This window comes from Oryzias latipes, chromosome 21 (assembly GCF_053564925.1).
Source record: "Oryzias latipes strain Hd-rR chromosome 21, Olatipes_Hd-rR_3.1".
In the NCBI taxonomy this organism is placed as follows: domain Eukaryota; kingdom Metazoa; phylum Chordata; class Actinopteri; order Beloniformes; family Adrianichthyidae; genus Oryzias; species Oryzias latipes.
Genome location: NC_136257.1, coordinates 4,806,772 through 4,822,091, shown reverse-complemented (window position 1 = coordinate 4,822,091; position 15,320 = coordinate 4,806,772). Strand labels below are relative to the sequence as shown.

The 15,320-nt window shown below is 41.4% G+C and overlaps 2 protein-coding genes across 2 annotated transcripts; one reads left to right on the top strand and one right to left on the bottom strand.

The window, feature by feature from the left end:
* Positions 1 to 373: 373 nt before the first annotated feature.
* dynlt3 (dynein light chain Tctex-type 3) lies at positions 374 to 4,228 on the top strand. Its single transcript, XM_023950852.2, has 5 exons — positions 374 to 527; positions 2,085 to 2,126; positions 2,202 to 2,325; positions 2,410 to 2,487; positions 3,672 to 4,228. Exons 1-5 carry the CDS (start codon positions 501 to 503, stop codon positions 3,740 to 3,742), a joined length of 342 nt encoding a protein of 113 aa, XP_023806620.1. The 5' UTR covers positions 374 to 500; the 3' UTR covers positions 3,743 to 4,228.
* Positions 4,229 to 4,502: 274 nt separating this feature from the next.
* On the bottom strand, positions 4,503 to 15,167 carry xk (X-linked Kx blood group (McLeod syndrome)). The gene is made up of 3 exons (XM_004081513.5): positions 14,724 to 15,167; positions 9,324 to 9,586; positions 4,503 to 7,160 (listed from the first exon to the last, which is right to left on the bottom strand). The coding sequence occupies exons 1-3, from the start codon at positions 14,966 to 14,968 to the stop codon at positions 6,244 to 6,246; spliced, it is 1,425 nt and encodes a 474-aa protein (XP_004081561.1). The 5' UTR covers positions 14,969 to 15,167; the 3' UTR covers positions 4,503 to 6,243.
* Between the last annotated feature and the right edge of the window lie 153 nt (positions 15,168 to 15,320).

The window sequence follows — 15,320 nt, the reverse complement described above, 5'->3', positions numbered from 1 at the left end:
TTTATAACTTCAAGAACAACAGTAATAATTATTATATTTGAATACTATGGTCACATTTATTGATTATTCATTTTTTTCATTTATTCATGTGAGTTAACTATTCGAAAGTGGTTGGATTACTTTTGTTTGTTTTTCCTTCATGTGACTTTTGTTTTTGCCTAATGACAGAAAACATCCCAGAAAAATTCCAAAGAAAGAAAAAAATGCAATAATAATATGTTAGTGAGAAGCTAAGAAGTCGGTTAGATTAGATGTTTTCTATATCAGGATCTTTTTATTCATACCCAGGTCTGCAGCAACAACCCTCTCGCTTTAACCTGTAGTGTCTAAATATGACCACATGGAGGCAGTATAAAATTACTCAAACACCCGGCTTGGAGTGAAACGTCACTTCCGTTCTTCTTAAAAAAATAAACAATTGAAAGAAGAGCTGAATATTGCCTGCAAAAGTCAGTTGAGACAAAAGGGAAACAAAGGAGCGTTTATCCTTGTCAATTGCGATGGAGGAGTACAACTCTGGAGATGATGTAAGTCATTCGAAATCTGTCGTTGTGGTGTAAGCTTTCGAAATTGCGTTTTTGCTTTTGTTTGACGTTAACTAATCAAGCTAGCTACTGTTAACTTAGCATTTGCCATTCAGGGTGTGGTCTGAATACCAAATGTAATCACGTTATTTTTACATTGTTTACTTTAAAAACACATTTGTTTAACTCACGAGATGGTTAATTAATATGAGAGCTTAGTATTTGGGACGCAATAATTAAACTTTGTGTAAACATAGTGATGGATATCATAAAGAGGTTTCACAAACACTATTTTGCTCCTAAGGGACAAAAAAAGAGGAACTTCTTTTTTATCTCAAGATTTGTAGCCGTTTTATTAACACGAAAAAAAACTAATTACATTTTGAGTGTACTGAATATTTACTTAACACCCCCTTTCAAACCATTTAATTTCAAAGTATTTGAAAAGCACAACAGGCAGATATTTTAATGTAGTTATTGTTCGAATTATTTCCAATAATCACTTATAATTGCTTCTTTTTAAGTAACTTTTTTTTACTGAGTAAGTACTTAAAAATAGCATACATAAAAATTTGTGTAAAAAGAATAAACAGATGATGTTAAAAATGTAATTAAACTAAATATATCATAAAACAATAATAAAGAAGCAATAAAGGAATTCTTTTACAGAGAATTGTAAACACAAAATTAAATGGTGTAAAAATAATCATATTTCTTTGAAAAACTATTATTCTATTATAATAAAAAAAAATGTAAAAACAAATAAAAAATATATATATATAATTTAAAAAAAGCTTAATCAATTATTGAAAATGGTTAAATTGATTGATTTCTAATGATATCACTTCACTTGCTCCAAAAATTGAGTCATGATTTTTCCTAATGTAACGGTAGAACAGGGGTGGGATTAAATAAATTCGCTTCCTTCTACTCCCTTTCAAGCAATATTTATTAATATGTCTAATTATCCTAAGTTTGATAGGTCATTGTATGAATGGATAACTGATGATTGTATTGTTGTTGTGTATTATTCTTATTTGATTGATTGAAATAAACCATTTAAAATCAAATCAATATTAGTATAGAGTAGAAACATGTACCATCATTTTTTTCTATTATAGTTAAATCCCATTTCTACAGTCTTTTACAGTCTACTGCTTTAATTTTTTGTTTTGTTTATTTCTTATGTTGTTGTTTTTTAATATTTTGGGTACGTCTTTTATAGCTTCTTCAATAATACAGTGTTTGTTAAAGTGCAGTTGTGTTCAGGCGCTTTTATATATAAAAAAAAGTTGAGTTAAGAATCTAAAGAGGTTCTTATTCTCAGAAAGATTTTCCAAAACTGAGTAAAATCTGTCATGAATTAAAAACCAAGAACTACATAATACTAACTCTTATGTTATTTGTGTATCTTAATTTTCCTCCAGAAAGTTGTGTGTCAGCAGAATGACTCTATCCGGATGTTTATTAGCCTTCACTCTGTTTACCATCATTATTTCTGCTCACATGTTTGACCAAATTCAACAATTTATTAATGTTATTTTCCAATCAATCCTGCAGGTCCTCTTCAACACTGACGAGAACAGTGCTTTAGTCAAAGAGGTATGTTGACAATCACACACAACAATCCGTGTATGTATTTTTTCTCCAGCTTGCTGTTGTTTTGCTCCGTCTCAGTGCATCGAGGGCGTCATTGGTGGTGCCGACTACGACCACAGTAAAGTCAACCAGTGGACGGCCGGCATAGTGGAGAATTCGCTGACTCACCTGGTCAAACAGGGGCGGGCGTTTAAATTCATCGGTGAGTGAGTTGCGTGACCCGCTGCCGCTAATGTCCTGCAGCTGAACGCGTATGTTGAACTGTGCTTTGCGCTCTGTGTTGCAGTAAACTGCGCCATCATGCAGAAAAGCGGCGCCGGACTCCACACAGCTAACTCCTGCTACTGGGACACCACAACTGATGGTAGGGGACAGCTGGGAGGTGGTGTAATTGGACATTTCCGGAAACACAAACATGTGTTTAATTGTCTGTGTAAGAACAAAGCAGTTGTCAAAAATATAAACGGATGGTGCACTTTTAATAAGCACCAGGTCACTTGACATGTTTGAATGTTGTGTTCATTCAAAAAAAAAGGTTTAATGCAGACCCGGTTTGAATCTCCAGGCTTTGCTGCAGATTAAATGAATCTGGTGTCTTTGGGAGATTTGCTTCAGGTGGAGGGAGGGGCAGACGAGTGATGAGAGCACCTGATAGCCTGCTGGCTAAAGGTTTGAAGGATAACTAGCCAGATGTTCAGCTCTTGGAAATCTGTGCATAAATGTGAAATTTACCTTCTTTTTTTTTAATTAATAAAGGCAGCAGACCCATAAACCTTTTTGTGCATGTGATTGCTAGTTTATTAAGGCAACACTCACATGGCTGTCGTGTTAGTTAAAGACCCACTTCAATGAAAATAGTGTTTTTGGTGTTTTTAACACGTCCCGCCCACAGCTCAGAGGTGACTGTCTAATCAACGACTGCCGCTCTGCAGTTTTTTGGCTAAAAGCTGCATAATCGTAATTGAAAGACCACTTTTACAACAGATCAAAAGATGATCATGCAGAGTTTTTCATATCTTTTTAATCATTACAAAGTCAATGAAGTGTTTCTTTGCTTAAACCAGGAAACAGTTCTGTCGATTCATCTGAAGAGGTGAAATTAAACGTAAACTGCATCTTCTTTAAGGCCTAAAGCTAAAGTCTCATTCTTCTTCCCCTCCTGAGGGATTCTTCCACACATTTGAGTAGCAACAAGCCAAACTGCTAAAAGTTCTTAGCATTAAGAATACAGGTGAGGTGGATTACAAAGGTGCCAAAATCAGGCATATATGATGAAAGGGGCTTTCATTTAGCCTTTAAAGATGCTAGTGTTGCTCACAGGTTTCATAATAATATATGTGTTTTATGGGCCAAAGAGAATAATCAGGACTCCTCACTTGAAGCAAAAAAAAAAAAAAAGAACCACAGCGTGCTGTAAAAAGCTGCGCCTTCTTTCCGTGACACGTTCACAGGATCATAGCAAGTGTTGCATCACCAACAACATCCTGCAACATGATACCACTGACCTGGGACTTTTGAAGCAGGTTGACCTCTGACTGTCCTTTTCAGGGAGCTGCACCGTCAGGTGGGAGAACCGCACCATGTACTGCATTGTCAGCGTGTTTGCCGTGGCGCTGTGAGGGCACCGCCCACCTCAGAACTTCACCGCTTTCCGCACGCACATGAGAAAAACATCCAGAGCGACCTGTTAGAGTTGTTTTCATGGACCACAGTTGGGTTGGGGTCTCGGTTCTGATGACTGACCTCTGGAATGTGACAGACGCGATCTGATAATTGTAATCAGCCAGCCAGCAAACATCTGAGGACCCAATACCTGCAACAATACAAAACACTCGTATCCATTAAGCTGGACTTCCTGTTTACTGTTTAGTAGCTGGTGTTTGCATGTTGTTTATTTGTGCAGTCATCATAAATGTACTGATATCAAAGCTTTAAATGTAGAGGAAAGAACGTAGGACTGAACTGTCTTTTAGAGAATTTTTCTTTAAATTATTGTTATTTTTATTCAAATACTTTCATTATTTCTGTTGTTTTACATTTGTTTTGTGTGTAATAATCCTTTAAATGTCTTTTATTTATAATCTTTAATAAATCAGTTTATTCAATCCTGTTGGTAATTGTTTTTATTCTGACAAACCTGCAGTTCAGTCGATTGTCCAGAAAATATAAAGAAAACAAACCAAGAAACTTTGAACATGTAAAGAAATATATATATAAATAAAACACTTTTAGTTCTTAACACTTTTTCATGAAGGAAAATCCATTCCTCAATGTCCTCTGTTGATGTTTAGATAATTTTTCTATCATCCCAACATGCATGTTTTTGGACTGACGGCAGAAGCCAATAAATACACCACTGTGCAAGTTTAAACCAGAAGGTTTGTGTTCATTCATTTAATGTAAAATAAGTGTTACTCATCTGTAGGAAGAGCAGAGGGCAGTGCTGTGATCTGACAAAAGGCTGCTGCTAATAAGGTGCAAACATTGTCTCTTTCAAGCAAATGAACAGTTTAAAAGATACACTTTTTGTTAATTACAAGCAATTCATTTCTTTGTCTGATCCATTGACATGATAGGAGAACTGGACAGACCCCCGCCCCCCCCCCATGAGTTCCATACAGGAAGAACCCGCTGGCTCCAAAAATCCCACAGACTTCTTTTGAGAAGTCAACAGCTGTTACTCAGAATAACCATTCTTGCTCTGCTAGCTTTTTTTTTCTTCTCATGGTCTTGCTTATCCAATTTTTTTTAACCCTTTTGCTATCCTATGGGGTCAAGATGACCCGATCCTTACATTTGCGTGTTCTCCCTACCATGATAAAGGTGGAAAGATTTCATGTAATCCATGGACACCAGTGAAGATCACAAATCATTGAAGAAAAAAAGTTCAGCGCACTGTCTTGTAGGGTCCAGATGACCCCACTCCCAATGTTAAAGTGCCCAGGATAGCACAAGGGTTAATGCTATATTTTTAGTTAAGTTATAAACTGACCAATCAGATGCCTCCGTAAAAGGACGTGATGTCACATCACATGTTCAAAACGTTTGATTCCCAGCTCGCTTTCAAGTGGTAGGGGTGTGAACTTCCAACAAGCTCTCTCCTGATTGGTGAGAGGTTGCCATAGAAATATTGACTCAGATCAACTTGGACCAATCGCTGCTTACTAACGTCCATACCGTGGAAAAATGGCGGCTTATTAACGTCATTTAGTTGGAACTGTTAGTAAGTCATTTTCTACGGGTGACGTCCCACTCGCTCGGTCCAGTTCTCATATACCGTCAATGGTTCAAGCTGATAACGCGAGCAGCGTTAGCTAAGCATTTCACATCACTGAGGCATGGCATATCTGTACCCAAAAGACATTTCATTCATTTGTTTATGGTTATAAACGTGCAGAAAGCGTTTGAGCTTTGTGGGACATGCCTGTGCTTCCCGGGACTAGTGATCCAACAGACTTCTGCCTCTTGTGGATGAAAAAAAGAGCAAAAGCGCGACATCAGCATCTGTTCATTTTTTAAAGCTCTTATCGAGGATTGAAACAAAGAAAAAAACAACAACATTGCTTTCAGCCATAAAACTGGCGATGAGGGTAATTCCCCCTGGTTTTGAACCATCAGACAACGTCTGAGACACCAAATATACAATCATTTGAGGAGTTCAGGCGCACCGCTCCTTGCGGTTAATGATGCAGCATATGGAGTTTATGGGTTTATTACTGGAGGCTGCAGCATGAGAGGTTAACCAATGATGGGCGAGCACTTCCTCCATGCGTTGAAGGACTCCCGTGTGCTTGGTGTGTGCGGATTCACGTGGCACTTTGAAGGCGTGGATGATTTCTGAATGGCACGTGAGGTCAGCTGGTCCTTAGCCTTTCAACACCGGAGATGTCGCCGGCAACACCTAAATAACCGACACAGCTTAACTCTTCGCGATCCACACAAATCTGCTGATTCTGTCGCAGAGGAAAGCGTTTTTTTACATCAGCCGTGCACCTTTACTAACCTAAAGTGTCGCAAAGCTGCTTTTTTTCAGAATCAGCTGGAGTTATGTTGATTGTGTAAACAGTTTAAGAGTTACGAAAGGACGTCAAGACTGGAGCTAAAGTTCAGATATTAAAGGTTAAACGTTACAGGCCAAACTGTGGCTTAGATCTCCATTGGCCCCGCCTCCGGTGTTGTTTTCTGGCTCATTAGGAATGTCAAAGGTTGTGTCGTTGAGCATGTCGTAGGACGTGTCGTCGGGTAGGTCATCTGTGCTGCCACTGACTCGGTCGCTGGCCGAGTGTTTCTGCGGGGATGGCTCCGGCACGGCCTTCTCCATCGGCCGGCTCTGAGGCGCCGCAGACCTGCACGTGACGCAGAGGAGGGACGAGCAATCCCACAAGCCCTGGGTCATGCTGGAGGAGAAGAGCCATCGACACGGGTGGCAGAACTGGTAGAAGACCAGCATGAAGAAGATGGCGGTGGCGTAGGCCACCAGCAGCTGCAGAACCAGCAGCGGGGCGCAGACCACCTCGTAGACGTCCGTTCTGTAGACGTACCACAGCAGAAGCAAGGAGGCGTTCTCCACAAAGCGCAGCATGTAGTAAACAGCCATGCGGTACCAGTTCTGGGACTTATTGATGAGGTCTGGGTCGTTCAGCTTCACCTGCACGGCTGACCAGCAGAACATGTTGATTCCAGCGTAGAGGAAGGTGAGAAGACAAAGCACGATGGTGGTTCCCACCCTGGTGAGGGTTTTTTCTATGTTCTCCGGGAACGGGCAGTGACTCTGCCAAAACAAGATCCACGGGTAGAAGAAGAAGACGAGAAAGTTGCCAAAAACCACCGGGAGGATCCAGAGCTGCAGAACCGAGCTGAACAGGACCAGGACCACCACCCGGGTTGCGATCTCGAAGCTCCTCCACAGGAAAATGCAGATGTAAGACAAGGGCCGCACGTCCACCTCGTAGTCGTCGTACTTTATTTTGATTGCCAGGATGTTGCAGCGCAGGGCGCCATACACGATGGACAGCAGGGAGATCACCATCAGGGTCCCTGACACAGAAAAAAGGATAAAAGAGAGATTAACATAAATTAGACCTATAATCCCAAGATTAAGACATCCATTTATGGCCAAGTGAAAGAATTCTTTAAAAACCTACATTGAGGAAATTGGTGTATTTGGTGTTTGTAACATGTTCTTGTGGCTTTTTTCTAAAGATGCAAGACATAGATACAGAAAATTAAGCTCAAAATTGCATTTCTGAGTAACCGGGAAGGGAAGGGGGGGCGGGGTTGCTCTGGGCCAGAAGTGTATTCATTCACCTTCTTCCGTTTGTCCCTTTCGGGGTAACGGGGCTGCCAAAACTCCGCCCCACAAGTCCGAATGGAATTTCTAATTAGCTACTGCCAAAAATATGTCATAGATGGCATAAAGAAAACTAAAAGACCACTGGGAACACAGATCAAAAGATGAGTGGGATTTTAACAAAGAACAGAAAAAGAGAAACGAGAAACCCGTACAGACTAGTTTATTTTAGATTAGAGATACAGTAGGTGTTTGGAAAACTTTATAAAATAGGACATGTCACCAAGACTGCCCTTCAAACTCTTCAAAAAAGCACATTCACAAAAATACACTCCAATCATAAACATTCTCACATCTTTACGACTCACTGCCGTGGATTTCTAGGCTTTACCAACTTGAGAACTGCTCAAACCTGTAAGTGGGGAAGTCGGTTGTAACTCTAACCACACACACATGATCCAAAGTGGGTTGTGTGGTCCATGTGCGGTTTCCATGTTATATATGCTAACCAGAATACCTGTGTGTCCACACGATGACCCATGTCATTTTAGTTTTTGATGTTAGCTGCTTAACAGACACTTGATTGGGTGCAGCTTCCTATCAGCAGTATATACAGCCAATCACAAGGCAGCAAACTCCTGCATTCAGTTGTGGTTAAGGTGAGTTCAAACTGAGCATCAGAATGAGGAAAAATTAGAATTAAAAGAGTTTTGAAGGTTGCTTGATCATCAGTTGATACGATACCCAAAGAATTTCAAGCATTTATCGATTTCTAGGTTCTACAGAAAAAGAGGGAAATGTCCACTAAGTATTTTCAAAACGTCGACTTCTATGAGGTTTCAACAAAATCAAAAATTTTTGTCTTGTCTTGATTTTAGCATCACCATTTACACAGAAAAGTTGAAAAGTTTAAACAAAACAAGAGAAATTCTACTTGCGTTAAACCAATGGCATAGGCTGGTGGTGGTAGTATGATGGTTTGGGTTATGTGCCCACACCTCTAGCTTTCAATGCAATTCACTTTTTTTTTAAGACCCAACCCATTAAAAAAATTGTGTTTTTGGTGTTTTTAAAATGCGTTTGTGGCATTTTTCAGATAATGGAGGACAAAGAAAGAAAAATAAGAAAATTAAGATCATAATGATATTATTGAGTATTTATTTAATCAAATCATTGTCAAATCATCAAGAGCAGTTAAAATATGCAGTTTGAAAAAGATTGTATTTGTGATGTGGAAAATACACTGGGCGGGTCACAAGCTTCCCGCTCCGCTCCATTCTAGCAATTGAACAACTAACTGCCGCTCTGCAGAAACTGTGTCCAAGAAGATGACACGGGTTTTTGAATTTTGTCTGAAAATAGCACAATCATGATTAAAAGACCACTGGGTCTGGGAGACTTTAAAGGCTGCAGTCAACCTCAGTGTTGTGAGTAACTATACTATGTCAACATTGTACTATCCCCTCATCATCGCAGCCACAACGCCTGAATAAACTCAAAGTGACTCCCTGAAAATACTTTTGAAACTGTTGTCAGACCTCCACTGGTCTCCATCATCTCCAGATCTCAGTGTTTTAGGAAGTGAGGAAAAGACAAAATCTGCATCGTGGGATGTGCAGCTCACAAATCTGCTGCCTAAAATGTTTAAATTTCAATTGAAATGTTCCGGCTCAATCAATAAAGTCTGTAAAGGTCCCACCAGCCCGAATCTCTGATCCTCATTGGATTCCCAACGGCTGCATACGAAAGGATGCTTTTTTTAATCATTGGGCTTTTGCCCCAATTAAAGCATCGTCTGGTTGTCCCAGTTTAAAACCTACTCCTGAGTTTCCCTCAAGATTATTTTGACCCAACTACCCAAAGAAACATCATATTCTGCTTTCTGCATCAGCATATCGCAGAGCCCTCACCTCTTCCGATGGACACGCCCCTTTGGACGACACAGATGTAGAGCTGCAGGGTCAGCTGGGGGGCCGACCCCAGGAATGCCTGAATGACGGAGGTGCGAGCAAAAGCCGCTCGATGTGTGAACAGCTTGCCCTCTGCCTGCCCCACTTGCCGCTCCACTTCCTCAGACTGACCCTCGCTGGGCATCTGCTTCTTCCTGGTGATGCTGGCGTACGGCTCCTCCATGCGGCCCACGCTGCCATAGATGCAGAACGCCTCCAGACACCTGAAGGAGCAGGGGAGGAGAGACGGCGAGGAGTTGCAGCTGCTGTGTGACTCATTAAGATCTCATACACTGGAGTCCCTGTTTAAAGGCCACAGTCTTCCTTAAAAAAGCAGATGTGAAGGAATTCATCAACAAAGAATAAAATTCTCCTTTTATTAATTCATCTCAAGGCCCTCACATCTGAAAGTACCAAAATATTTCATTACGCCAGGGATTACTTCATGGACGATAACCGTTTTTATCTAATGGGTCTCAACACACGACAATAAAAATACATTAACTGGAGCAAATTTTCCACATGGATGCACAGATTTTCTGCTGTAGATCTTCTGAAGAACCTTCTAGCTTAACCCTTGTGCCATCCTATGACCCCCCCTTCCATTGACGTGTTCTCCCTACCATGACAAAGGTGGATAAAGGTGGAAAGATTTCATGTAATCCATGGACACCAGTGAAGATCACAAATCATTGAAGAAAAAAGGTTCAGAACACTGTCTAGTGGGTCTAGATGACCCAACTCCCAATGTTGCCTATAGCACAAGGGTTACAAAACATACCATTTCAGTAAGGCTTAATGGCCGACAAAGCGTGTATTATCACTTTACTGCTTGTTTTTGTCCAGATGATGAAGCTAAAGTTTGTTTTAGAGAAGCCAACGAAGTGATACAGAAGATTTATGCTATGTGACCGGAACTACTTATTTTGGCGTGGTAACACCGTGGTTTATCACTTTTTAATGCACACCCAGCAGCCAATCAGAATAGAGTATTCACCCGGACCGTGGTATAAAAGAATTTATTCTCTGCCTACAAACATAAACATTTCAGGGATCCTCTGATCTCTGCACGTTGATGTTACATCTTTTTCTTCTGGGCTTTGAGATGTTTAAATTGTAAATACCAATAAAGGTGGTATGAAAGTCATCTCCAAAGTTTACAGTGTTCAGATGGGATTTGGCCGCGATTGCCTTCCGTCCTTTAAGTGGCGTTTCACAGTACCCCTCTGTGAAATACCTAAGTTAATCTGTTTCGCTTCTCAGACAGAATGGAAGCTCGGATGGGTTGAGGTGTTCAAAAGGTTTACCTTTGATTTGAGGGTGGTATGATATACCAAGCAGCAGTTTATTATTCTCCAGATACCAGCACTGATCCATTGAAGGTTTAGTTTGTTTAATATTGCTAACAAAAGTCTGCTGACCAACCCTGTTAGTCTGCAGGTAGCCTAGCAGTGTAGGCTAATGTAATAAAAGCAAAGTGTTGGAGAAATATGTACTTTGCTTTTAAAAAATATCAATCTTGGGTATTCAGCGCAAAACAGCAATTTCTCTGTAATTCCACAAAGCCATTTCTATTTTAGGCTGTTCCGTATGTTCTTCTTTGTAGAAGGGAAAAACTCCACAGCAAACAAATGACTTCATGTTCCCTTCTGAACGGTAGAGTTCTAAATGGATCTTTATGCAAATGTGCTTGCAGAGTCCACAAAGGGGGGAATAGTTTCATCTGAACTTGCAAAACCATCTAATTGCACAGATCTTTATCTTTGTTGAACCTCCTCTACTGAAGCAGCCTCTAATCTTCTATATGAATATTCCAAATATTTTTTCTGCAGATAGAAACATAATCATAACCAGGGACTTGGAGTTGGTAGTGACATATGGATGGCGTCCCTTTTCATTCACGGAAGCGCCATCCATTTGAAAATTGATCGTGGAGGAGAAATCAATAATTGCTAGGACAGAATTCTATGACACCGAGTCTTTCATATATCGGAATAGTGCTGTGAAAGGAAAAGCCTGGAGAAAGATTCAGGAGATTTGCACTGCTTCAACACTTTGCATCAAGCCTCTTCCAACTGTAGGAACATGTGCTGGTATTGGGTAACGACAGTCCAGAGTAAACACCGGATGCTAAAAGTGCTTTCAAGAACAGCGCGTCCTCGTTTCACATGTGTACGTTTGTTTGTTTGTTATGTCTAAATATTTTATTTTGAGTTTGAAAGTAAATGAATATCAATTCAAATCTGCTGTCCTGTGTGGCACATGATAGTTTCCTGTGAGCTGAACCTGCTGCACAGGCGTCTGTTTTTGTCAGGTAGGGAGGGTTGGTGACCATGAAGGGCCCAGAATGCAGAGACGGGAGGCACACAGTTCCAGGGCAAGGGGTTTATTACTAAACAAAAAGCGGAAACAAAACCAAATTTACTGTGAGCTAAACATGAAAACATGGAAGAGGGAAGAGACGTTAATGGACCAGCCCAAGAGGAAGGCAGACACAAGACTTAGATACAGAAAGGACTGACAAGACGCAGGTGACAACGATCAGGAGAAATCGGAACCAAGGAAGTAAAACTGAAAAACATGACACGCAGGAAACTTTCAAAATAAAACAGGAAACAGAACTCAAACATGACAGAAACAAAACGGAAAGCAAAAGCCAATACAAAGAAACACAAACCATGACAGTTTTCTATTAAACTGAACTAATTCCAAATTATTTTACAGAGGAAAATATAACGTAAAGCCCCGAACAAGTAAGTGTGTCTGTCTAAAGGTTAATGCACCTTAAAGGCAAAGATCCTCCCAATCTACCACAGAGCTTAAAGAAAAGGAGAGCGGGTTTTTTGTTCGGCTCAAAGCTCAATATGAAGAACTGAAACAGCGCTTTGACAGAAACAGCCTTGGTCTGTCTGTCTGTCTGTCTGTCTGTCTGTCTGCCTGCCTGCCTGTCTGTCTGTCTGTGGTCTATATCTGTTTTGTTTATAAGTGTTGCTTCAGGCGGATAAGGGGAAGATGCTCAGCGTCGTTCCCCTCTCTGCTCCTGTTGTCAGAGATAAGCCGCCTGCAGCGGCCTGTGCTATTCCTGGAGCTGTTCTACGAGGAGTCAGAAGACGAACAAGACTCGGGTCAGAGCGACGGAAAAGCAACAAAAAACATCTGCGTCCTACAGGAAAGATCCCATCTTCAAAATGCTTCGGAGGGCACAGAAACACAGCGATCATTTAAATGACTTGCAAATGCAATCATTTACATTGGACAGTGTCTGACATGTGACACTCCAGCTTTGCAAAGCACAGACAGAAAATAAATTCCATCTTTAATATGAATTCAACTTTAACTTAAGCTGTAAATTGGTTAAAAGTATCAGTTAATGAACATAAAACCTGAAAATGTGCACAAATATCGCAACAACAACAAAAAAAACCCCACAGGTTTCAGTAGCAGCATTAAGTGTGTGTTTCGCTTCCCTTTGGATGAGAAAGTGAAACTTCATGTTTTATTTATAAAAACCAATGTCTCTTCTATATTTACACCACTCAAAATAAGTTAGGGATATTGTTATTTGATTTTCCTATTTGGTCTGAATTTTAATGCAACGTGTCAAAGTTCCCTTTGATATTAATTACAATGAATAAGAAGAAACACAATTTTCATTTGCTTGGTATTTATTCTCCTAAAAATGATGATGCCTGCCCAGACGGTACATTTGCAAACCGGTTTCTGCTCCTGAGGTTCAGGTCATGGTTGTGGTTTGCCACTTGCGGGCCACCACTCAAGTCTGCTGAGACACACCTGCAACGTCTGCCTGCCTACTGCCAACCTGAAGGCGCGCCATGACCAGACGGTGCTGCTCCTCCGGTAGGCGACATCATGTGTTCGTGGCTCTTTGAATGATCAACTTGGAAGGATTTCCTGGCAAAATCAGCTTTTTACACCCACAGAATGTTGGAAAATGTTGTTTTTTGGGGGGAAAATTTGGGGGATTTTGCCCCCCAACAGTAAGACTCACTAGTGAGTCAATCATGTGAAAAATGTACGGTGGCCCTGAAGTGCAAACCATTCAACAAATCACTCGATACAAAAATATTTAATATTCCATTTTTTTTACTGGAAATTAATTTTGTTTTCTGAAATCTTTTTTCATTATTGTTTTTTTAAGTTTTGGTTTCTGAAATGTAATACTACGGAGCCCCTAAAGGGCCATAGGAGAAAAAGAAATTGAAGTTAAAAAAAAAAGTTTTTTAAAGTAAAAACAAAACTTTTAAGTAAAAAAAAAAACTAACTGGTGCGCACCAGTTAGTTTTTTTTCTTCTTTAATGGCCCTTTAGGGGCTCCTACGGAAAACTAAAATAAAAAAATTAACTAACTGGTGTCTAATACTGCTTTTTTGTTGTCATTGTGGTCTTAAAAATGTGTTGAATGGTTTGCACTTCAGGGCCACCGTAAAGATGAGGTGCATACATCCCCCCCAGTACAATAGTCTCCATATACCAAAAATCTGTCTAGTGAAACAAACAGCATAACGACATCCACTGAGTTTTACACAATATCACTAAGTCCTTCTGAGTGGTGTAATTCTGTCAGTCTGTGGTCAACTAAATAAGCTCCTCCATTAATCCACTAATTAAAAACTTTATCAAGCTGCTACTGCTTGTTATATCTATAGATTCGCTTCTTTTACTTTGGAAAAAAGTTATGAACAGGTTTTTTCCCCCCAATTATCTGACTTTAATCTCAGAATACTGATTTTTTGTTGTAAAAGGAATTCATTTTGGCCCTTTGTTTTTTGTTTCTAAGCTCCTAAAGCTCCTCCGTAAAACAAATGTTTCAGACGATCTGAAAGTTGCAGGTGTGCCTGTAAATCCTGAAGATGAGGGGTTATTTTTAATGCACTCAGAAAAATATCCCGTTGTCTGGTTCTTTTGGAGCAGTGATGTGCGCGCGCGCGCGCAGCTCGCGTTCCTGCAGCTTAGACTCACAGGGGGTTCTGTTGGACCGCGCGGGACTGCGTTAGGAGCAGAACCGTGCCGTTTAACAGAGACTAAAGCGATCCAGCGGCCTTGGGCGCTGTGCGTAAACCGCAACCCCCGATGAGAAGCTGTGATGGGACATATCGATGATTGATTGATCAGCTCTGCACTTCCCGTTTGAATGCCACAGACATCAGAGCGCGCGCAGAGGGAGGGGATGAATACAACATCATCATGTGCTTGATAAGAGGGACACACACACATACAAACACACACGCGCACGCACGTAGACACACAAACTCAAGCGGGGTTGGCACGCGCGTGGGCGCACACCCCTGTGTCCCTGCGCACTGACAGACCCACGCAGGACTGAGAATGAAGCCACACCAACCTGACGACTGGACCGAGCTGCAGGATGTGCAGCAGCAGCACCAGCGGGCGGTCCCTGCTCAGGTCTCGGTGGATGAAGGTGAGCGTGAGTTGCACGAGCACCGACGCCAGGAGCGTGAAGAGCAGCGTGAGCCCCTGCCAGATCCGGTCCCCGGCGGAGCTGTATGTGGAACTGAGGTACAGCGCTGCCGTGGTCTCGGCCGTGAACAGAGACACCGACACAAAGATGGAGCTGGGGAAGCGCATTCTCACTCACTCCGCCATCCGTCCGGGCGGCGCGGCTTCGCTGCGGGCGCGCGCGGCCATACCGGGAGCAGGGAGCCGTCTGTCAGGCGTCCAGCTGGACGTGACGGCGCTGCGCTTCGGCATCCGGATGCCGCACAGCTTCTGTTGAAGCGGAGGCAGGCAGGAGGTGGGCAAAGGCAGGTGTGATTCCTGGGAGATCCTGCAGGGGGCTCTGCAGATGATTGTCATGATCAAATTAGTGCAGCACTTTTTTGGGGGAGGGGGTGGGGCTGGCGGAACAAAAGGGATCCAGCAAGTTGCAATTCAAATGAACCCTCATTTGATAATAAATAAATATAATATCTTGGGTTTT

Coding starts and splice junctions, on each gene's coding strand:
- dynlt3 (XM_023950852.2), top strand. CDS start 501: ATGGAGGAGTACAACTCTGGAGATGAT. Junction 528..2,084: donor AGTACAACTCTGGAGATGAT/GTAAGTCATTCG, acceptor TCAATCCTGCAG/GTCCTCTTCAACACTGACGA. Junction 2,488..3,671: donor CTGGGACACCACAACTGATG/GTAGGGGACAGC, acceptor TGTCCTTTTCAG/GGAGCTGCACCGTCAGGTGG.
- xk (XM_004081513.5), bottom strand. CDS start 14,968: ATGCGCTTCCCCAGCTCCATCTTTGTGTCGGTGTCTCTGTTCACGGCC. Junction 9,587..14,723: donor CAGCTCGGTCCAGTCGTCAG/GTTGGTGTGGCT, acceptor CTGCTCCTTCAG/GTGTCTGGAGGCGTTCTGCA. Junction 7,161..9,323: donor GGGCGTGTCCATCGGAAGAG/GTGAGGGCTCTG, acceptor TTTCTGTGTCAG/GGACCCTGATGGTGATCTCC.